Source organism: Halichoerus grypus, chromosome 7 (assembly GCF_964656455.1).
Source record: "Halichoerus grypus chromosome 7, mHalGry1.hap1.1, whole genome shotgun sequence".
NCBI classification, from domain to species: domain Eukaryota; kingdom Metazoa; phylum Chordata; class Mammalia; order Carnivora; family Phocidae; genus Halichoerus; species Halichoerus grypus.
Window position 1 is genome coordinate 123148625 of NC_135718.1, and position 23965 is coordinate 123172589.

General features: G+C 50.0%; 1 protein-coding gene across 1 annotated transcript; it reads left to right on the plus strand.

Moving 5' to 3' along the window:
• Positions 1-6435: 6435 nt before the first annotated feature.
• On the plus strand, positions 6436-16095 carry FCAMR (Fc alpha and mu receptor). Its single transcript, XM_078078667.1, has 6 exons — positions 6436-6469; positions 7912-8055; positions 10999-11337; positions 12251-13007; positions 13644-13762; positions 14394-16095. Exons 1-6 carry the CDS (start codon positions 6436-6438, stop codon positions 14573-14575), a joined length of 1575 nt encoding a protein of 524 aa, XP_077934793.1. The 3' UTR covers positions 14576-16095.
• Positions 16096-23965: the final 7870 nt, after the last annotated feature.

Genomic DNA, 23965 nt, shown 5'->3' on the forward strand with positions numbered 1-23965 from the left:
CGGAATGACTTGGGCACCTGACACATCAGCCAACTGCAGGCCCTGGCCACCGAGGTGCTGGCACAAGGGACACGTGAGGGATGCAGCCCCAATCAGAGGGACGGGGCTGTGCACGGGCTCCCACAGGCGGCGTAGCCTCCAAAGAACCCAGGCTGAGTTCAGCCTTGTTGCTCATGACCGTCCAACCTGCCAGCAATAAGGCAGAGCACCTAGCCCCCCATCTAACACCATTCCTCGGTGGCAAGTTAATTACTGGGGGCCCCTTCCATCCTGCAAGGACTCAGGATTCATTATCACAGGACAATGTCTATTCCAAATAGCATCATCATGAAATGATTCCAACCAGTAAGAAATATATTTGTTTCAGTCCCCAAACTCGTCACTCCAGAAAGATTGTGCTGAGAGCTGTTGATCATGATTTCCTGCAGCCATCTATGCCAACGTCTTAGGCGATACTCCTATGAGCTATGAAATGATCTCCCGGGATTCTTTCCTCTGCGCTTTTACCAGTGGTCTGTCGATGAACTTAAACCATCTCAGCACTTGCCCAACTGCCTTTGGGATGTCTTCTGTATTTGGAGGGTTGTGAATGTGGCTGGATTGCAATCTTTGCTATCAGCTAAATGATGTGGAGGTTGTAAAAGCCTGCTAAATATCATTATAGAATGATTACTTGTGCTATACAAATACTTTCTTCTCTCTTATCCTTTGGAGGAGTGACAAGTCTCATAGTTCACCTTCCTCTATGAATTTCTAAGTGATCAAGGCTTTGTAGTGGTAATCAAGGTGTTTTTAAACAATGCTTTTTTCAGCATCCAGTATTCTCACCAGAACTTGAGTTAGGCAGGGGGAGAAGGGCTGTGTCTCTCTTGCTAATAACTAGGATAGAATAAAGCTTGCAGGGGCGCCTGGGTGGCTCAGTCAGTTAAGCCTCCAACTCTTGGTTTCGGCTCAGGTTGTGATCTCGGGGTTGTGAGATCCAGCCCCAACAGCATGGAGTCTGCTTGAGATTCTCCCTCTCCCTCTGCCCCTCCTCCCACTCTCTTTCTCTTTCTTTCTCTCTCTCAAATAAATAAATAAAATCTTTAAAAAGAAGAAAAACGAGAAAAGCTTGCATACGTAGGTAGAGCAGCAGAAAACTTTGCAGTGATGTATAAGGAGGAATGTAGGCTTTGACTATGGCCATGTGGGTGCATAAAACATCTCTATATATTGCTCTTAATTTATTCATTAGAAAACATGTTTTGGAGAAGGAAGAGATCAAAACAGATTGTGTTGTAACACAAAAGACTTGCCTTGCCTTGGTTAGCTGGTTTCTGATTTTTACTTTGTTGTGTCTGTTTAGCAAATAAAGTCCTTTGCTAAAATTGGGATTGGGGGATTAGAGGTGGGGGGCAGGGAGTGGGCAAAACTCTTCCCAGATCCGACATTTGGTCTCAGTATTATTTAGTTTTTCCTGGAGTCTGGGACCTGGAATCAGAAGGTCAGTGTCATAAACCTATGTAAAGATGCTTCCCATGGCTTTGCACTAAGCAAAGCAATTCAGTTACACTCTCAAGAGGAGTAGCCAGGACAGAGTTTTCTCCCCCATAAAGTTTTAGAGAGGGAGCCACTGTGGCTCCAGGTCAGTGCTCTGAAAACTGGCCCAGGGCTTTACAACTAATTGGACTTTACTATGGCTTATGTCTTTAGTAATCAAGAAGTCTCCAAAATGTTCAAAAGGTGATAAACTAGAAAAAATATCCTTAAGGATGTAAAATGACTGCATGGTTTATAAAACAATACAATTTGACAAATATTTATTTTAAAATACAAAATCAATCCAGACATGTCCTTAGACAAATTGATTTATTTTTAATCTTTCAAATGCCAAAATGATCAAGTGGCAAAAGAAAAAAAGAAGAAAAGAAAGAAAGAAAGAAAGAAAGAAAGAAAGAAAGAAAGAAAGAAAGAAAGAAAAAGAAAGAAGAAAGAAAGAAAGAAAGAAAAAAGAAAGTAGCAGACCACTGAATAGATGAAAACCTTCAAAAAGGACCTTTTTTGAGGCTTTGATCATTAAAAGACACCTGCTCTCTGTTGCTGTAAGCTAAACTATTAATATTATTGGCTGACGTTTATTGAGAATTTGCAACATGCAGGGAACTTAAGTTATATGGATTGTCACACTTAATCCACAAAATAACTTTATGAGATAGGTGCGATTATCTCCCGTTTTCAGATGAGGAGAACAAGGAGTAAAGCAGTTAAGTAATCTGACCCATATCACTTTTCCAGTAAAATGTAGGGCTGGGATATTAACTTGGAAGGAGTCTTAACTCCAAAGTCTATGTAGCCAGGCATTAACCCTCTCTACCACCATTCAATTCTGGGGATAAGCAGGGCCACCATGTACAGCTCTTCAGGTTGTGCACTGTTTAAGCATGCCACAGCTAAGGGGATGCATTTCCATTGTAGATGTCTTCAAACTTATATGAGAGGTTGCAGGTGTTTGTGAAGATCTGGACCTTCTAACCAAGTCCTGGTAGAGTGACACACACCACTGTGCACTCAGAAACTGGCACACACACGAGACCACCTTGTCCCAGCCACACTCCAGGCAGCCCACGGTATTGTTTCTTTTCCTCTCTTATTGCTTTCAGTGACACAGTTCCTACCCACAATCTGTCTTCAGACCTGGAAGGGAGAATGCATAGACAATATGTGTTGCTATCTATGGTTATTGTGCAACAATATATCAACTGCCTTGATTTTTCTAAAGAAGAAGTGCCCTTTCTAATTGGCCCAAGGGTGCTACAGTGTCCATCAGGGGCCTGGTGAGCATCCTTCACTAGAGTCCGAAGTACCTCCATCCCTTGGAGCTCCTTAGTTGTCATTTTGATGTCAGTTTAAAACCAACAGAGGTAGGCATTACATCTTTTACAAGGAAGAGAACCCACTCATGACATTTTTTCCAAAGCAAAATGTTGGGGTATTTTTAAGCATGTTGTTGTCCTCCCGGATGAGCCATGCTGGTCAATGCTCTCTTTCCATGGAAATCATCTCATTTCCTGTATTGTGCTTCGTCTGGAGCATGAATTAGGGACTACCAGACGTGCAGTTGACCTGGAGTCCATGACCCAAACTGGCTCTCCTGGGAGCCGATGGGGCCAGGCCAGCAGAAGGCACCAGCTGCCCAGCCAGACTACCGGGGAATTCCTCTCCTGAATTTTCTCCCCTCCCCAGATTGCTGCATCACTTATCCTCAAGGGGCCAGCTAAACTGGGGCATCCTGAAAAATCTGGGGCCCTGGACTAGAGGGGAAATGAGAGATGGAAGGATGTGGATCCTTGACGTCACTGTCACCACCCCTAGAAAAGTTCTGCAAGAGTAAGTGACAGTGAGGACCACAAGGAACCAGGACCGGCTCCTTCCTAGAACTAGCAGGCAGGGCGCAGTGACTTGCTGCAGGTGCGGAGAGGTGAGGTGCAGAGCTCCATCTTGCCCTTGGAGCTTCTTGGAGCTCCAACTGTTTCCAGCACTCCAGGGCTGCTTCTCAGACTCAAGGTTAAAGAAAAGAAGCTAGAAGGTGTTCAAACACCAGCATCTCAAAAAGAGAGAGAGTAAAAGAAAAGTCCTGGTGGATTTTATCTCTGGACTGAGATGGCTGGAGAAGCCTCAGCTAAGCCAGGAGAAGGACAGGTGAGACTCGACTTTCTCCCCAGAGGCTGGGGTCTTGTCTCTCCCCCGGGGTGAGGGGTGGTGGTGGTGACTTGCAGCAGCAACTCTCAAGTGTGCATTCAGGGGCCTTTCCTGGAGCAGGCTGGGCTCATGCCCAGGAGGCCAGGGAAGGACCATGGGGTTCAGCCCACAGCATCTCCCTCCTGCCTCCCCACTCTCCTGCTCACCCTGACTCTCCCTCCCACCAGAGTGCATGATTCCTTTGAGGCCCTGAGTCATGTGGAACCAACAAATGTCAGAAAGAGAAGGAGACATGGAGATCACACAAAGTTCTTCTGCTGTAGTGGAGACAAGGATGCATTTGCTCTAGGTCATTCTATCAGCCATGGGCAAAGCGAAGGCTCCAGAGTCCTGGTTCCATGCACTTCCCTCTATATCACATGGGCTCTTTTGCTTTCTTGTCTGCTGCCCCAGGGGTAGGGAATAGGAGGGAAGTGGGGGGGGGGGCAGTAGGGATTTGGGGAGTCATACGCCAGCCTGTGCTGGAGATGAGGTAGATGCTCTTCCCAGCAGGACAGAGGGATGAGAGCCGCCCCCCCACGTAGCCCTCATACCCTAAAGTGCTGTGCATTATTACAGAGGCCTGTAGCCCCAGGCTGCTGAGTTGGGGCTCTCTGTATCCTGGAGAAAGGTTTTCTGAAGGTCACTGGCAGGGTGGATGGCTTGGAGACATTTCCTCGAATATTGTCCTTTCAGCCTCTAATCAAGGCTGATAACTCCCCGGAGACCTTTTATCTCACTCTGAGTTTCCTCATTGCCCCTCAGGGGCGAGGTAGCTTTTGCTCCCAAGCCTGGAGATTGCTGCGCAGGTGGACTTCAGAGGAACTGGGTGGCGTGGTGCCGAGACTTTGACCTCAACATGTGCCGTGTCAGCACCTAGTGTGTTAGAAAAACAAGCGCCAAGGAACCTGGGCTTGGTGGATATTAATCAAACAACAGATTAGGCGCAGGCACACCTGGGAGAGCCTCCAGGTGAAGGCAGGCAGCCAGAAGCTCTGGACGGCGGGGAGGGCCTAGGCTGCCATGGTGGTGCCCAAGGCAGGGGCATCGCTAAGAGGGCACGAAGGAGGCGCGAGGAGCCCGAGGACCCTTCCAACTTCCTCCGCTCTCGGGGCTCTACCTGGATAGAGCAGGCCAAGGCTTTAGGGGAGATGGCTGGGCGGAGCCAAGCTGAGGTGACAGTTCGCAGCTGCGGCACCAACCCATGGATTCTACCATTCTCCTGTCCTCTACTCTCTTCCTTTGCCCTTCCTTTCCTCTCCCGTTTCTCCTTGCCTCCCGCATTCCCTTTCCTCCTCCTTTAGCCTATGTCCCAGCCTGGCCACTGGCCTTGTGTGGCTTAGTCTCGTTGGGCAAGGGTGGGTGGTAAGGGTCTCCTGCGCTTGGGCCAGACCACTGATGGTCTGCACCTGTTCTCAACATTAGTGAGGTGGGGATTAGAGGGGGAAGGAGACTATGATCGCTAACTTAATTTGCTCTTCTTTCTTTCTTTCATCTTTCTTCTTTCTTTCATCTTTCTTCTTTCTTTCTTTCTTTCTTTCTTTCTTTCTTTCTTTCTTTCTTTCTTTCTTTCTTCTTTCTTTCTTTCTTTCTTCTTTCTTTCTTTCTTTCTTTCTTTCTTTCTTTCTTTCTTTCTTTCTTTCTTTCTTTCTTTCTTTTTAAATGTATAGGTCCTAAGAACTGCAGGCAGTAGATAGATTTAAAGCACAGATTTTGAATCAACCCAAAAGCATCCATGAAAACCCTAGGGGGAATACAAATGAAGTATAATGTACAATCTCTGTCTTTATAATCAGCAAGCAATAAAAGACTACTGAGTGGGGATCAGTATGGTGTCTCTTCCGAGAGTGGTCCATTCTTGCTCCTGCCCCATGCTACATCCGGCCCCAGAGCCTGGGGGTAGAGTGATGACACACAGAGTCCCACCAGGCCAGCAGGAGAGACGAGAGTAAGGGGAGAGCAGCGTGGACTGGAGGACAGGGAGGGCTTTCTAGAAGTTGTGGAGAAGAAAGAGAATAGGACCCTTGTGCCGACAATTGCACGTCCTGAGAGCTAATTTCTAAGTCCTTATTACCACCAGAGGCACCCCACCAGCAAAACAGAAAGCTTCTCTTGAAGCAACCAATTCTCTTTCTGCAAAAAAGAAGGGGTGAGAAGGGAAGAGGGAGGGAGCTACTCTGTACCCAGCACACTGCCAGCACTTCTAACACAATCTAGTTTCAGTTGTGCAACAACTCCCTGACGCATGTGCTCATTCCCCCAGGGGAGGAAGCTGACCCCCCAAGGCCCCACAACTCCCGCCTACATTTAAACTTCAAGGGTGTCATCTTTCCATGACACAAGGCTCCCCCACGTTCAGAGCTCCGCGCTGGCAAGTGGGTGCGGGGGCTGGGATCCTACAGGGGGAGTTCCAACTCTTCTGAACACAGAAACCCCAAGGGTAGGGACCTTTTAGCCTTGGTGGTGGTGACCCGGGCCAAACACGCATGCTTAGGAGTGGGAGATGGAGTCACGCTTCTCTCAGGGAGGGCAGTTCCCGTCCTACTCTTGGTGACATATAGTGCATCCAGCCACAACACTGAGCACACTGAGGTCCTCCAGTGAGAAAGGGCTCACCCAGGTCTCCCTGCTGCTCACCCCAGCTTCTCACCTGCCCCCCTCAGGCTTCTTCAACTACAGTGTTTTTTGCAGGTCGCCAACCAGAGGGCAGGTTGGAAAATGCCCGTCCTCCTCACGTTGTGCCTCTTACAAGGTGAGTCCCAAACACGGCCCAGATTCGGAGCTTGCAAAACCAGCCCTGTGCCTTCCAGGCTGCGGAGATTCCTGGCGGGCGGCTCAGCGGCGGCGTTGACCGCTGCCTCAGCACTTTGGGCATACCCCTGGCTCTCTCTCCCGGGTCCCAGACCATGCAGTGCATCCAGGGAGGGGTCAGGTCTGGGTCCAGGGGGGAGTGAGAGACGCAAGAGCTCACAAGAGAGGGCCGATGCCTGCTTTGCTCATTTCTAGAATATTCACTGTTAGGATATTCCCAATGTTTCTGCTCTCTTCCCTTCAAGTTGATGACTGAAAGTCGGCTGCATTTGCAAGATGAGGGTTCCAGAGCATACACACAAGAGACAGAAGGGGCACTGCTCATTCCCACTCATTCCAAAAACACTCAGTGCCAAGCCCAGGACTAGGGACTTAAAGATGCAGACCTGTCCTGCTCAAAAGTGTTCAAAGTCTACGAGAAACTGGTGGGTAAATAAAATTTGCATCTCTGCATCTACTGATTTAGTCAGCACACATTTATGGAGGGCCGACCACATGCCAGTCACAAGGGACAGCTGGATGGAGGACAGAGTCCTTGCCCCATAGGTTCTGGCAGGCTGGTATGATGAGGCTGGCCAAGTATAGATCAGGCTCAAATGACGCATGGCCCTGTCTCCGTGCTGTGGTGTCTAGATTTTATTTTGATGGAAATGGGGAACCATTGAGAAATGTGGTGAATATGTGCCCAAAGTGTCTGGTACCTAGAACTTAGTCCTGAGTACATACTGAACGAATAATCATTAAATGAATGAATGAAAATGCTCTGGTAATACCAAAAAAAAAAAAGGATGAATAATTGTATTTGGCTTATAAACAAATCAGAATTTTAATGAACCAAACGTTCATTCTGAGCAAGAACTTTCTGTCATATAATCACACCATCTCTTGATTTGAATCTCCCACTAGCCGCCTTTGAAAATTTTTCAGTAGAAGCAGGTGTCCCCTGCCCCCAGATGAAAACTCAGGCAGGCCCATGATTTTTCTGCTAACATATTAATGTAGGTAAGAGTCCTGACTCAATTCCCTTAAGTCTCAAATGCTGAATTTGATACTTCTAAGGGTGCAGTTAAATATTTTGGACAGCATTTCAGTCTTTCTTCAAAGATATGCCCCCTCAGCCCCCCAAGGCCTGCGGTCAGGAAAGCAGCACAGGGGATGGGGTGGCCCCCTCTCCGCTGTCCCTCTCCTCCTTCTCCTCCCCATGTTGGCAGCTGACACGTGGGACTCCAGCAGGGTCACAGGAGCCAAAGGGAGGCGAGGCAGAAGGCAGGGAACTCTTACTTGATGGCGGTGGCAAGGAGTTTAGAGCCGGCTCTTCCTCTTATGGCTGCATTTGTGAGCTTAGGGGGTCCCCTGATGGTTCATCTCCTCCCTTTGCCCCAGGTTCTGCTTTGACCCCTCCACACAGAAGACCCCATCTCAGATGCCGGTGGAAGGGCCCTCTGCCCTCCGGGCCCCACCTCTGGGCCAAGGAAACGCTCGCTCCTTTCCCACCCCCATGCCACATGGAGGAGACAGCCACAGCAGGTGCAACCATTCTCCCTCTGTCCTGCCTCAGACCTCTTGTGCTCTCTCAGACCAAGTCGGTCTCTAGTCCCTGGGCTCCCTCCATCCACAGGGCCCCCTCTCGCTCCTCCCGGGGGGAAGCCAGAGCCACAGACAACTGTAGGGAAGTGATGGCGGAATGAGTGCAGGGCCCCCGCCTCCACTGAAGGGCTGAGAATCTGCGTCAGGGAGCCCAGGTGGGCACCACGTGGATCCTAAAATGCTAGCCCACAGGTGACTAAGAAAACATTCCAAAGTATTTATAACACATACCAAATATATTCCCAATTATATATAATATAATATATATACACCTTAATTATATATAACTAAGAGCTACTGATCAGTAATTCACCAAATGAGTTCTCAAGGGCAAGTAAAACTTGGTATTAAGAAAAGAAAAAAGGGGCGCCTGGGTGGCTCAGTTGGTTGAGCGACTGCCTTCGGCTCAGGTCATGATCCTGGAGTCCCGGGATCGAGTCCCGCATCGGGCTCCCTGCTCGGCAGGGAGTCTGCTTCTCCCTCTGACCCTCCCCCCTCTCATGTGCTCTTTCTCATTCTCTCTCTCTCAAATAAATAAATAAATAAAATCTTTAAAAAAAAAAAAAAAAAAAAAAAAGAAAAGAAAAAATGTTCATTGCAAGAGCTCATTAAGGATTCTTAATCAGCCTTCTCCTGCGAGGTCAGACTGCCCCATCCTGCTGATGAACGGGGCAGAGCGCCTCTCGTATGTGCCATGTGTAGATTGCAAGGATTCGTGAGAACTAGGGTATGAACACTTTATCAGGGCGCCATCACTGTTGTCCCGGGACTGTCCTTGTTTGTAATTGTGAATATTCTTGACTGTTAAAGGTAAGTTGCCATGTAGCTTTACTAACAATGGCACAGTCGGTGGCATGTCATTTAAGCAAACCTACGGTGAGTACTGCTACCGTCATATGGCACTGTGGCCTCGAGGCTTCCTATGATTAGACCTCAAGACATACGTAGCAGGCAGGCCGGCTTCATGAGCATGGGCCTTGGGCCGTCATAGGGCCCCATACTCGGAAGGTGCTTGGTTTAATGCTCTGCTATCACCATAGTGAACAGGGGTTAATAACCTCCGAACAAGGGGTTCTGCATTTTCATTTGGCACTGGGCTTTGCGATTCTGGAGCCAGTTCTGGCAACAGGATATTAAACTGAACCTTCTTGGGGCACCTGGGTGACTCAGTCCGTTGAGTGTCTGCCTTCGGCTCAGGTCGTGATCTTGGGGTCCTGGGATCGAGTCCTGCATCAGGCTCCCTGCTCAGCGAGAGCCTGTTTCTCCCTCTCCCTCTGCAGCTCCCCCTGCTTGTGCTCTCTCTCTCTCTCTCTTTCTCAAATAAATAAATAAAATCTTTAAAAACAAGCAGAAAAAACCTGAGCCTTCTTGGCCTCAGAGGGCCCTAAAGATATAGAACAAATTGATAGATGCCAGGCACCCACATCCTAAAGCAGGATGTTGAAGCTCCTGTGCAGGACTGTGGCGAGGACCGCAGAGCGGGTTGTGCCAGCCACAGCCCCCCATGTAGCCATCTGAAGAATCAGCAGAGGGTAGCCGAGCTCACCAGAAGAACTGTTTTGGAGAGAGATGCCGGGGTGTTGGGCTCGCCTCCACCTGCGCCCTCACGTTCAGTCAAGTAAGAGAAGGAACTTGTAGAAAGCCACTCACCAAGCTGTCCCATGTCCCAGCTTCTCCTGATGGCAGGGCCAAAGTGTGCTTCCCGTGACCAAATGTGGGACCTACAGAAAGGAGCTGGCCTGGGGGCTCCACCACAAAGGCCACCCAGAAAGGACGGGGACCACCCAAAGAAGGGCAGATGGCCCGAAGTCATAGGTGTGGTGGTGTTGGAGGAGGGGCAAGAGGCCAGCAGGAGAGGCAGTTCTTACAAGGAAGGAACTGCAGCCCGAGGGCCGGTCTGGGAGGCAAAAGTTCTAGGAAGATCTCTGGCCATCCCTTGTGCCCGGAGAACATGGCGACCAGACCGTAGCTCTCCCCCTCACCTTCCCCTCTGTCCCTCCAGATGCAATCCCCGAGGGGCCTAAACAGCAGTTTTGAATAGAGGGAAGAGTAGAACAAAGAGACAAGAGTTGCAACCAGTCACTGGACTGGACTGGATATATCGCTCTTGACCAGACTAGACTTTTTCCTCCCCATGTAAGACTATGAAAGTTACTGTACCTGAAGTTATGCCTGAGATTTATCAAGGAGCAGAGCCAGTATGAAGAGATAGTGCAAGAACAAGCTTTGTTTCTGTTCGCACCAGGTCAAGTTCATGTCACTCAGTAAACAAGCCGTAGGTGCATTCAAGCATGATTTATGCCTATGGCCAAAGCAGACATATTTACGGTATTGTTCATCTGTGCTTGGATGGTGGTACGTGTTTCTATTTCTACAGAAAAGTGTGGTGTGAACTGGTGTGAACATTTTTCAACCACCGGTCTGGGGATGGACCTGCTGAGTGGTCCAGGATTCTTGTGTTTAGGGCACCCTTCCCTCTCAAGGGAAAGCACGCTAATCTGTCCTCACCTCCTTACCATCTCTCTTGGGTTTTCCATCAAACAAACCATAGTCCTCCCATCAGATGTTGACCCAGGCTCTGGACGGACTTGTATGAGAACGTCCGGCACATGATAGGCGCTAGCTAAATAGTTGGTCAGAGTACTCTTGCATTTCTGTCTCTCAGATGGGGCCTTAGATACAGCTCCATTCCACAGTTGGGGGTACTCCTGATCCAGTGGGCTAAGCTCTGACGCATCCATATTGATTCTTCTTCGCTTCACTTTCATGAAGGCATTTTCTGACCTGTTCCCTAAATCTGGCAGAGTTTGGAGCTTGTAATTCCCCACACAGTGACTATACCCAACACTCCCTTTCCTTTGACTCCCCCCACCCCGCCTGCAGATGCAAATGCACTAAAGGGCCCGAGGCTGGTGTCTGGGGAACCTGGGGGAGCTGTCACCATCCGGTGCCATTACACCCCCTTGTCCATCAACAAGCATGTGAGGAAGTACTGGTGCCGCCTAAGCCCCGTGACGTGGATCTGCCACACCATCGTGTCCACCACCAACTACACTCACCTCGGCTACCGTGGCCGCGTGGCTCTAGCAGACTTCCCGCAGAGAGGCTTGTTTGTGGTGAGGCTGTCCCAGCTGTCCCCGGATGACGTGGGGTGCTATCGCTGCGGCATTGGAAACAGAAACAACATGTTCTTCTTCAGCATGAAGCTGACCGTCTCTGCAGGTACGGGCTGATGGCTGCTGGGTCAAGTCTGGTGACGAGAATGCTGGGAAGGAGAAGGTGCAGGAGCCGACCGACAGGTCCAGGAGGGCTTTAAGCCTGAGGGGGGTGGGGGGTGATGAGGAAAACCTGGGGGTAAAGCAAGGACTTTAGGAAGTAGCCTTTCATTTCAGAAAGAAATTACCTTCAGAAAGAAGGTAGATATTCGGAAAAACTGCCTAAATGAATGCATGCAAGCTGTCCCACCCACATTGCCCCAAATTCTGTGGCCTGAATATTTGGAGAGGACTCCAAGAAGGGAGTGAATTGAAAAATGTGGCTTCTTTGGCTCACGATGTCTCTTTGTTCAGGCAAGCAGAGCAGGTAAGATACTCAGGACAGAAGAGGTTCTTCCTGAGACCGAGCCCCTCAGCAGACATCTGAGAAGCTGCCAGGTCCATGCTCTGTGTGGTAGGTTCCAGAGACATGACCTGGAATTGGGCACCCAGAGTCCATGGAAGGGGGCCCAGGCAGTGGCCAGCCAGGAGAGGTGGCATGTCAGGGGGCAGGCAGAGCCTGGCGTTGCACTTGTCTGGTTAGATGTTGCCCTGACCATCTGCGGAGATTGCCTGCTCTGTCTGAGGAGCAGTATGTGGTGGGCTGTGGGAAAGGGGCCAGCATGGGAGTGCAGGAAGGCTCGCAGAGTGTATGTGGGCATAAAACAAGGAGAAAGGACCATAGAATGTCAATATTTGCAACAGGCTAGAGAATACACCTGGTTTTCCCTCATTTTTATTTTATCCATCATATTGACCAAAGACTGTTGCTTAGTGAGGTCGCATTCCTTGGAGCAACCACCTTAAGCCTGGCATCCTTTGCTAAATCCTGCAGGCAGCTGGGGTAGCCTTTCCACATGGTCTCCCTCTGCTGTTCACAGATCCTTCCAGCACCATCCCCACGGCCACTCCGGCTACCGGTGAGCTCGTCATGGGATCCTTTGGAGCGTTATCACCAGCGGCCAACAGACGGACCTCAGGAATAGCTCAGACTATAGAAAGCCAGGGGACAGGATGGGACAGAGTTGCTCTGACTCCAGGGACCAACAAAACAACAGTGTCAGCTGAGGGAAGGCAGACTCCAGGAACAACCGAGGCAGTAGCTCTAGGGACGGCCAGCCAGGTAGAGGGTTCTGTCTGGGCAACAGTCCCCACTCCAGAGAGTCCGGCTTCAACAATTGGAGGTGTGTCCAGTACAACAGAAGGTGTTTGGGTGTGGGACACCAGACGCTCAGTAGCGAATAGGGCGAGGCCCCGCGAGGAAGGGAGGGAGACAACTACGGAGGCCGATGGGCCACCTGAAGAAACAGAGGGGGTCAGAACAGCTCTGGATGTCACTGGGAAGGTCATAGGGACCAGTAGGCCATCAACTCTGGTCTCAGAAAAATGGGTGCAGAAAATCCTGCAAGAAGCGACAACTGTTTCTAAGCCACAAGACCTGGGCTCCGCTGAAGGAACTACCACAGCTGCAGGTGTGTGGACCCTGGGGCCCACCAGCATAGAGATGGCGTCTGAGGAAGGAGCCACCGAAGGGGACCTAGACATGCCTGCTGGAGACAGCGATCCCCAAGCCACACAGAGCCAGGCCCCAGCTGCTAGGTCCGTGAGGCTCTTGGGCAAGGGGTCCTCCATGATGAGGTAAACTCCCAGACCTTCGTCTTGGCTGGGGCTCCATATCTGCCCCACTCCTGGCATGCTCCTCCGTGGGCTGACCACTGTACCCCACTCCATCTGCTCACTTCTCTCTTTATAACCCCACGACAGCGAAGGGCAAGGACCATAAAAATCGCAGACCCTCCCTTGTTCCAGAGTCTTTTCATGTGGTTTTCAAGTAAAAATCTAAACATCAGGAAAAGGGAATATTTAGGTGGAACCTTTGGGACTTTTTTTTTAAAAGATGAGGAAAAAAAGCTCTAGAGAGGGAGAGGTACTTGCTGAAGCCACAGGGAAAGATTGTGGCAGAGCCAAATGGCCAGGGTAGATTCCCTGACTCGCTCCGTCCTATTTCCCACTGTGCCACGCAGCTGGGCCCACACATGGGCAGTGCAGGAGGGACTGGGATTCAGGGCGTGGGAACCTGAAGACAGGGTTCTGGTCCCAGCTCTTCTACTCACCCGCTGGGGGAATGAAGGCAGCCGACTTCCCTCACCTCAGCTTCTCACCTGTAAAGTGAGGGGCGAGAGCCAAATGCCCTTCAGTCTCCTGTCCAGCTCCAACCTTCCCTCCTCTGTGCTCTTCCCCCTCTCCCCCACCCCCCGACTCCTTCCTCTCCAGCATTTCTCCAGGAGAGAAAAACACCTCTCGGATCCTGATTCTCGCCTCCACGGTGCTGTGCCCCCTTACACTTGTGGTTCTTGGCCTGTTGCAAAAGAAGCTCCGGAGAAACAAGATGAGTGAGTTGAGTTGAAGTAGCCCCAAGGCTGGGGAGGGAGTTTTCATTCCAATCGGACACCCTCAGGACTGGGTGGGGTCAGAGTTGGTGCCAGGACCTCTGGATATAGAAATGCTAAGTTCTAGTCGGAGCCATTTAACCACTCCTGGCCTTGGTTTATCAATGAAATGGGAGAATCATCTCTATTCTTATGCCTTGGTGACATCCCAGAGCTGAAGGAGAAGCTCTTCAGAGGATGGCAAGACAGATGCTAACTGTAGGCATGCGAACCACAGGAGCAATCCCAGACATGGATGGCAGGAGTGCTGGGACCAGATGTGGGGGCAAACTACACTTGTGCCCTCTGCATGGCCTGGCTGAAAGTGTCTTCCAGCCCAGGTTTAAATACTCGTAAAATGAGTGCTCCATGGTGGTTAGCTCTGATGAAGAGAGTATGAGATTTGTGGGAGCAAGTGGAAGAGGCTAAGATGATCACCCCCAAGGCCTGGCCCAATCCTTTTCAATCGAAGGGCTCAATTGCAATTCTTCTGTGTCAGGAAGTTCCCAATGTCTTGTGGGGGTTGGGGGTTGGGGTCCTCAGGGAATCAAATTCAGTTCCCAATCCCTTCACAGCATGCTCTGTGTCTATGCAGCTCAGGAGGCAAAAAGAACAGTAGCGGTCACCTTGATTCAGATGACATATTTCCTGGAACTGAGTCTCCAGCCAGCCCAGCTGCCCCACGTGGAAAGGAATATCCTCCGGGATGACTGTCCTCCCCAGGCCAGTCTGACTGTCCCGGAGACACACCCTGGACGCCGAGAAATGGAAGCATAAGCTGCTCAGTCACCATGGAAAGAGAACCAAGACCAAACACCACAACTTCAACATCTTCTCATCCTTCCTCCACCTGTACGAAGGGGAGCTAATGGAGCTGGGGCTCCATCTGGGAAAGCAGAGGTTGGCCCTCCTTGGGCCCAGGAAGGTCAAGCATTTCCCACAGCCAAAGATGATGCATGACTCAAAGAAAGCTTCAAGAAAGGATTGATTGAACCCTGGTGGAGGTCATCTAGGAAAGTGTGGAATTTCCCTTCCTGGGGGTTTGAAAAGATAAGAGGCTTCCGATTACTATAACTTCTTAGCCATCATTCCTAGCCCTTGCTAGCTGCCCCCTTTTCTGAAGTCTGTTAGCACTCAGCCTGCTGCACACATTTCATCATATTCACGTATACGACGCTTGCCTTCTCAAGTACATTCTAAGCTCCTTTAGGGCAGTTATCATGTTGGATCCACCTCACTAAGTCCCCAGAGAATGTCCAATTCAGTGGGGCCCCCAGTAAATATTTGTGACCGAAAGGCTGACTGGAGGGCATGGGTTCAGTGGCCTCTGAGATGCTCTGAGTCCCCTTCACTTGGGAGTTCCCCTGGTTGACTCCACCGGCAGGTGCTTTCTCCATAGAAACCAAAAAGAACAACCCCCATCCCTCAAATCATCTCTCCCCATTTGAGCCCACACTCATCATGCCATAGACCTTTTGACCCAGGCAAGATTTTCTGGGATTTTCCTAAACTCATGGATGAGGAGGGTATTTTTCAGTAGATTCTCACCTTCTTCATAAAGCTCTTCTTGTTCAACTGCTTATAAATCCTTGATATCAAGGACTGTTGATGAAGCGGGGAAATGGTCATTTTAAGAGGAGGGTGGTGTTAACAGACAAGGTGGCCAGAAGGAATTTTATGTGGATTCTGCTTTATAAACACTTCATTCCATGCCTATTGGGGAACTTTCACTCCACCCTTGGTCCCACTGTCTTTTCAGGGGTCACGTCTGCTCTTTTATTTTGCCAAATCTGTTAACCAGCTGTCTGAACTTCATGTTTGGGCAAAGCAGCCTTTGAGCAATGGGAGAGAAAGAAAGGAAAGACTCCGATATCAAGTTGAGAATTGTCGGGTTGACATTTCCAGAAGGGTCAGCCCTGCCTCCTATGTAGTCAGCAACACTAGAACCCCTCCATTAATACCTCCTCACAGCTGGTGCTGAGCACAGACACTGTCCCCAGAAAATCATGGAGAGTTAGTGGTCAAGTTGGTGAGAGAGACCCCATTGTTTTGGATAAGTAGGGAAGTTGAATGGATCTAGCCAAATGGAATCATAGACTTTCAGAGCTAATATATCTTTAGAGTCTAGGGTGAAGTAACTGAGGCCCTGTGGGGAGAAGTAATTTGGTTAAACCCAGTTAGTAGTAGAGTAAGGATCAGAAAAGGGAACTCCTAACCTTGATCTAGTGCTTTCTCCACTTTGCCATTGCTAAATAACCAATGTATCAAGGCAAAACTAATAAAAAAAATCAATGACACTGCGGTCATCTTGCTCCAGACCATTTTTGTGAACACTCTCTCAGTGACCAGCCTGGAAAGCCTGTAAGAGTGATAGAGGAGGTAGGACAGCCACATTTCCCCATTCAACCAATGAGGAAGCAGACCCGGGGGTGGGGGTGGGGGGCGGCCCGGGTGTAATACAGCCAAGGTCACTTGGCTCATTAGATGCAGGGTCGGGCTGAGAGCTCAGGCAGTAGAGGAGAATTCCACCTGACTAGTGTTTATGGGGGCATCCACAGAACGTGAGCTTCTCAAGATTGTTACGAGGTGTTCTGAGGGGGGGAAAAAAGTTGCAGTAGATCAAACAAGTTTGGGAAATACCGGTTAAACAGTAAACGGGTTCTTATGCATACAATTTTTTGGAGCCTTTGATACACTAAAGGGCATTGTGAATAACCCTGGGGTGTGGGGATATGAGCATTTCCCCAGCGTTTTGGACTCTGGTGTCTTGGTGAAGCAATCTCGCTGGCCTGGGTTCCTCAGATCGCTCTTTGTTGGGGAAAGCTGGAGGCACGAAAGCAGGGGCCTGCGAACCTTTTCTGGCAAGGGCCTGCTAGTAAATACTTGACTTTGTAGGACACATAGCCTCTGTCGCAACTACACAGCTCTGCCATTGTAGTACCAAAGTGACCAAGGACAATACGTAAACGAATGATGCTGGCTGTGAGCCAACACAATTTTATTTTACAGAAACAGGTGTCAGGCTGGATCTGGCTCTAGAGCCTTGATATGCCAATCCCTGAGCTGAGCCATAAAAGCACACAAGACTCTGATGTCAAGGATCAGACCCCGCTCTTCCTCGTGAGTTTCCCTGCCTTCCCCTGCCTCCCCCGACTACCCCTCTTAGGGACCTCTCCTTCCTCCAAACTCCTATAACAATTTCTGCTTGGGGTTCAGCAAGGAGGATGCCCAGCCTGACGACCCCATCTTGGGGAAAGAGGTGGCCAGCCTGGTAAGGGTGTTGGCCAAGTGGCTGGAGGCAGGGGTGACTTCCAGAAGTAGAACCGGCTGCCACGTCAGGGTGCATGAGGGGAAGCTGAGGTCTGCCAGGGGGAGGGGCCAGTACAAGTTCAAAGGGTCAGAGCAGAGTCAAGATTAGAGTCTCGGGGCCTACAGTTTGGAGCTGGGCAGAGATAATATCTGAGGGAAATTCTCACCTGGAAGGAAATGGGGCAGCCCCAAATCTTTACAGCTCTCCTTTATGGGCTAACCGATGCCTGGAGTGGGGCAGAAGTCAAACAGACACTGCAAGCCAACTCCACCACTTGGGATGATTTGTTTTTCGTCTTCTATCCCCAGCTAGCATGGTAGTCACATCACTGGGACAAGGGGCAGGGAAAGATCCATCACCAGGCTGGAATCGGGGAAGTCTCCCTGGAGATTTTGAATGCAAGATGCAGGGAGCCCAGACTTTCCCATGATGGAGCAGGTCCTCCCCGAGAGGGCACAGCTCTTAATGCAGCTGCTCCTTGCTTTAGTATCTCTATGTAGCAGGCAATACATTGCATTTGATGCAACGCTCCTGTAAGGCAGACATGAGAATTCTCGCTTTCCAGATGCAAAAGCTGAGGTCAGAGAAATGAAGTAGTTAGACTCCTAGGGAAAGGGCAAGCGGAGAATTGAACACAAGCAGTCTACCTCCAACGTTAAATCCTTGATCAGTACCCAGCGCTGCCTTCCTCCACACTTGGGTTTATGCCCTGGCATTTGATCAGGTCCTTTCTTATTTAACCTTTGAGAGCCTTCTTTGTTTTCCTCTTTAGGCCCATGCATAGGAGGTTTTATAATCATTTCCAGTAATTTGTTTTCTTTGGTCACCTAGCGAGCTGATTCCTATCTTGACTAAGCAAAGTATACAAGTTCATGGAGCTGGAACGGAGAACTAAAAAACCAGTCACTCCGTCGAGGTCCTTACTGGCATCATAGAGCTCAGATCTTTCATTCCCTGCGGGGATGTCCGTCCATCTCAGGTAACCCAGGGCAAAGGCTTGACCCCCACCCCCAGCAACTTGTCATTGTTCTCCACTAAGATTTTGGGGGTTTCTTCCTCTCCTCCAGCAGCAGGTGTGGTCTGGGAAATACAGAATCAGCTTAAACACAGCTTCAGTCAGACACAAAAACGAAGGTATTTCCACAGAACGATCTGTAATGCACTTAAGGCAAGTAGACATGAATTGTGTGACTATTTTCCACGGGTACAGATACTCTAAGGCTAAGAGCTTGACAAATGTTGAATGAAAATGGAGATTCTACACAAAAGGCAACGGACCCTCTGGCAGGGTCCAGCACCACCAAGCTCTCCACTTCCCATTAAGGGATGCCACTTGGCTCGCGGGCTCTGACCCCCCCAGGCCAGCCTGCTCCCTTCACTATCAGCAGGGGGACAAATTGTCACCACCCCCCACCTGCTCCCCAAGGGGTCGGCAGAAACCAGAAGGGCAGCAGAGAGGCAGGGGAGGACACTATGCCACCCTTCTGGAGGCACGTAGAAATCATGAACAATGGGGCACTGGGCCAGTAAACCACTATTTGTCCCCTGGTCCCATTTTGTTGAAGACACACATTCCCTCGTTAGCATCCAGAGTCTTCTCTGTTCCGCCTTTTCCAACCTCTGGCCGAGTTCCCAACCTTTGCTTATTTGCTGACTTGGTCTAGATCTACCAGTTCTGCTCTGAGAGTAGAAGGTCAAAGAAGGGCCACTTCTTTCCCTAACGTTACAAATTCCTGACTGCCCCGAGTATCTTAGCTAAGAGGGGGGAGAGCCAGGACTACCATGACCAAAGGCGCTTTCCACGTTGTCCCACAAGTGCAGATGTTGCGCTTGAGACAAGAGTTCAGGAAAAGGGCATTGGCGAGTTTTACTTCTGTAGAGCCTGGCATGGTAAAGGGCAGACGGGTTAGTGAATGCAGCTGGCCTAAACTCTTCATTTTGCCAACACACAACTCCACCCGTGTCGTGCAGACAACTAAAAATTAATTACGGTATATGTCACCAGAAAAAAAAGTGGATTGTACACCATTGCCCTGATGGGAATGTTGAGGCTCAGAGGGGCATGGGCTGCAGGGGATCACAGAGAATATTTTTCCAGTGGTCGTCTGACAGGCAAACCGTGGGCTGAAGGCCAGGCTCAGACCAGGAACAAGGAAACGGCATGTCTACAGACGGACCCCAGTGGCTTATGAGAGGGGCTGGGCCCTGTTACCTGACACTCTGCCTATTGACTTTGGATGTGTGCTCTAAAAATCTTCCTCCTTCCGCCCCTCCCTGGCCAGAGTATGGAGGTAGGAGAGGGCAAGAGAGTAGTTTGGTAACCTCAGAAAAGGCTGGTTCATTTGTTCTTGCCTCTCAGAATGAGAGAATAAAAGTCTCTGGGGCTACTTGATTGGCCCCCAGAAATTGAGAGAGCCTTTGGACCAAGGCCAACTTTGCAGTCCAGCTTCACTACTCCTTGTTCTTCACAACAGGCTCCTCAGGGCTCCCACCACAGTCTCTGCCTTCACCATTCCACCACCCAAATGACGAAGACAAATCCCCTTACCCCAGGAGCCCCCGAGGAAATGTTGTTTTCACTCCCTGATTGGGAGTGAACAGAACTAGGAAAACAGGTGAAGGGTGGGCCATGTGGGCAGTGACACAGGGAGGCAGGTAATCAGGGAGAAGGAGGGGGCTCAGTGAGTTCATGTGGAAAAAGGAGAGCTCTCAGGCTCTCATGCGTACTTGGTGGGGTAAGTTGCCCTCCCCGACACTCTCCGGTGACCAGAACCAACTTCTTCCCCACCCTCCACGCATCCACCACCCAGCTGGCCAGCCTCGGACTTCTCCCTCATTCAGGTTGTTCTTGACATTGATGTGATGCCAGCCCCAGTCCCAGATGTCAGGCTCCGAGCTCCTTAAGAAGGGCCTGGGGAGCCAGGCAAATGCAGAGTATTTATAGCTAATTTCCCCCTGCCCCACCTACTCCCTAACAGGGAGGCTCACCTGGGAAAAGGCTCAGGCCTCCAAACATATGTCTGGGCTCAGGAGCTCCCCAAAAGCCTCCCTGAGCTCAGCCAACTAGACTATTGGAGGGCCCACTTTCATGGTGGGATTCCAGGCAGTGGCCCCATGAGGGACTGCCTTCCAACCCGCAGCACTCAGCTGGGCACCAACAGCAGTAGTCCCCATCCCGTGGCCTCTGTCCAGCCCAGGATGGAGAGAGCACATGCTGTGTTCCTTCCAGTGGAAGACAGCTAGGGGCAGGAATTACTAGAATATTACCTACTGATGGCGAGGGTAGGGCTGCTTGGACATGATAATCCCACATGGTCAATATCCTTAAAAGCGGGTGGGGAGGGGGCTTGATATTTAGCTTCGGTAGATTCACAGTCACAATTCTACTTTCCAGTGATTGACACTGACATGACTGTATGATTGGTTTGCTGAGGAATGCTGGATTTCGGGGCTGGCTGGCCTTGGATTAAACATTGACTCTACATGGGGTTAAACATTGACTCAGCCAAAGATCTGCGCATGGGAGCCGAGAACTGGCAGTAAACAGCAGCAATAAGCTGTTTCATCTGTCCGCTCTTATCTCCCTCGGCTGGCGAAAGCCGCATTTATAAGCACCATCTGCAGGGAGGGATGCCAGAATGTCAGAAGGGCAGGGGCGGTCTGGGGAAGGGCCCTCCAGCTCAGGCCTCCCCTTCTCTATGGGTGGCTGGGTCAACCCACGGTCTTGGAGCATCCACCTGACAATGCCAACCTGTAGGGTCGGACCTGCATAGGCCTGTATGTTTGGTCCTCTCCCGTCTTCCCTGAATCAGTTGAAGGTGCAAATTGAAGTCTGTTGCTGCCCATGGAAACACAATTCAAAAGATTCATCTGGAGAGTGAAGGCTTTGGGAAGTGGAAGAAACTTCCTAATGCTGGAAGACCTTGGTTCTCAACCCATCTCTGCCATTAACCTCATTGTGTGAACTTGGGCAAGTTATTCCACTTCTCTCCTTGGTTCCTCATCGATCAGTGGGAATCACTCTTTGTTCTGAAAGCCTGTGCTGTCCCATTCATTTGAAGCTGAATCATAAGCACCTGTAAGATACCAGCCACTGCACATATTATACTTAATATTTGTAACCAACACACAGGGTAAGTATAATTAGTCCCATTTTATAAATGAGAACACTGAGGTCCAGAGACCCTAAGAAACTTGTCAAGGGTCCCCTGGGCCAGCAGGTGACAGGGCTTGGATGTGAACCCGGGCATTCTGGGTCTGGAGCCTGTGAGCTTTCTCCAAGACTGCACTGCCTCACCACACTGGCTACCGCCCAGCTGGGGTTGCTCCTTGGCAGTGGTGTGTGGGGTGATGGCTCCTCAATTAGACCAGATGCCCTTGGGGAACAGGGAGGCACACTGCTGATATCTGGAATCTCCCTGGACCTCATTCAAACTGATCATGGGCATAGTAGATGCTTGCAATAGGCTACAAAGTGGCCTCGCCTCCCCAAAGACATGTTCACCTCCTGATCCCTGGAATCTGTAAATGTTACCCTATTTGGGAAAAGGGTCTTTGCAGATGTGATTCAGTCCAGGCACTTGAGATGAAGACATCATCCTGGATTACTCAAATGGACCCTAAATGCCATCACAAATGTCTTTGTAAGAGAGAGCAGAGAAACATTTGAGGCACACACAGAAGGCAATATGAGCACAGGGACAAGACGGGCATGATGCAGCCACAAGCCGAAGAATGCCCAGGGATCCAGCAGCAGCTGGAAGCCAGGAGAGGTGACGAACAGATTCCCCCCTAGAGCCTCCAGTGGGAGCACGGCTCTGCCCACTTCTTGGCCTCCAGAACTGAGAACACATTTCTGTTGTTTCAAGCCAGCAAAATTACAGTAATGTGTTACATCAGCCATAGGAATCAAACACAGCACTCACTCAAAACACAGAATCCTAGGACTGGAAAAGCCTTGGAGACCGCGTGGCCCAGTCCTCTCATTTAACAGAAGAAACAATCACAGCCCTAAAGGAAGAATCGATTTGGCAAAGGTCACTCAGCAAGTTAGAGACAGAGCCAGGACCAGGGCATGTGTCCCGAGTCCAGACTGGTGCTCATGTTGAGTCCCAGGGTCATGAAAGTCAAATGAGAAGCCCTAGTTATTATTATTAGTATATTCTACTCATGTTATTATTTCAAGAGGGAGGGGGGGAACTTGAAAGCACAGGATGGGACGTAAGTTTCAGAAGGTATGATTATTGCTGAATTGGGCAGTTGGACCCTCTTGGCCAGTCTCTCCCCACTCAAGACAGGGAGGCAGGGGCTATGCTTTAGGGCCACTGAGTTCCTGATGGGGAAGCCACAGTGAGAGAGAGGAAGTTGGGTGGCTCCAATCTCACCACTAGCATGTGGCTGAGCCCAAAATAAGATGCAGGGTTTTCCCGACTCTTCCCTACATTCTACTTCTTGTTTTCCCTTTCCCCTAAGCTGGATCAGTAGGCCCGGTGGGCTGTGCATATGTGCGTGTCTGCTAAGATAGTTTTGGGGACTCCTGGGAGCACACACCAGGATGGAATCTAGGAAATTCTCCCCAGTGCAGAATAAGGAAATGGAGTGGGAGATCTCGGGCCCCTGAGGCAGCCTGAGAAGCAACCATTTCATGGATGTGCTTCCCTCCCTCCCTGCAAACATTTATCAAGTTTCTGTCCTAGTATTCAGTCGGCCTCCCTTAACCCCTACTCTAGCCCAGACAACTGGATCCAAGTTATCGCCTGCCATGGGGAAAACGAGTTAACGCGAAACAAGAGAACAAAACCTACAGATATCTGACGATTGTGTTTGAAAGGAGAGAAGCATAAGAAGGAAAACCTTTGAAAGGAGCTGTAACCTCGCAGAACCAGGCTTGTCCTATCCCTGTCCCCATACCATCTCCACCTCCCACGGATAGCCACCCTGAACCCGGGCAGGAGAAAGTCTGCTTAGCTATTGATGCACCTATGTGCCCTCCCACTCACCACAGTGGGGCTTATTCTAGGGTTAGAGGTGGGGAGAGGAGATGGACTATGATGGAGCTGTCCAGAGCGGTTTGGGGGTGCCAGAGCCAGGGGCGACTGCACCTTGCTTGTCCTGTACAGCCCTTCAGTGGTTCACAGTCTTGTTGACATTCACTGCAACTCCACTAACACAGGAACGATGGGGCCCAGAAGGCTACAAGGGGCGTTAGGAAAGAATGAGGCTCTGCTGCACAGGCTCTCCAAAGACATCGGGAGGATGCCGACGAGCCCGACTTACCCTGCCTCCATAAGAAAGGCAATGAAGGGCTAATAGATTGCAAAAGTCCTACCTGAAGGAGCCCAGAAGTAGGGACAAGGAGAACATAGAGTGGACCATAGATAGTCTCCAGATGAGCAGAAACAAGGGCCACTGACCAGCAGGACAAGTCACATCTCAGAAGACAAGGCTATTTCTTGCCCCAGGATGAAGCCAACATAGAACCACGACAAAGCAAGGTCAAAAAAATAGGGCATTCCTTCTTACTGCCTCGACAGTAACGTTGACATAAGCCACCCCCTTGTCCATGCCCCACTTCCCCCAGACTTAACTAAACCCAGAGGAGAGAAGGGAGACAAAAAGGAAAGTAAGTCCCAAATGAGACTGAGTTTTAAATCAGGAGTGAAGTGACGGAGAGCTCGTTGAATTGTACCGAGCTTGCCCGGAAGTGACTAGGTAAATTTTATTTTCTAATATTAGTCAGATTGTGCATTTAGGGTCTGAAATTAAGTTCCATGCTAGAAAATACAATTTCTTTTCTTGCCATCCAAACCAATAGTTGCAGGCTGATATCCACTCCTGAGTGAGTGGTGAGCTAAAAT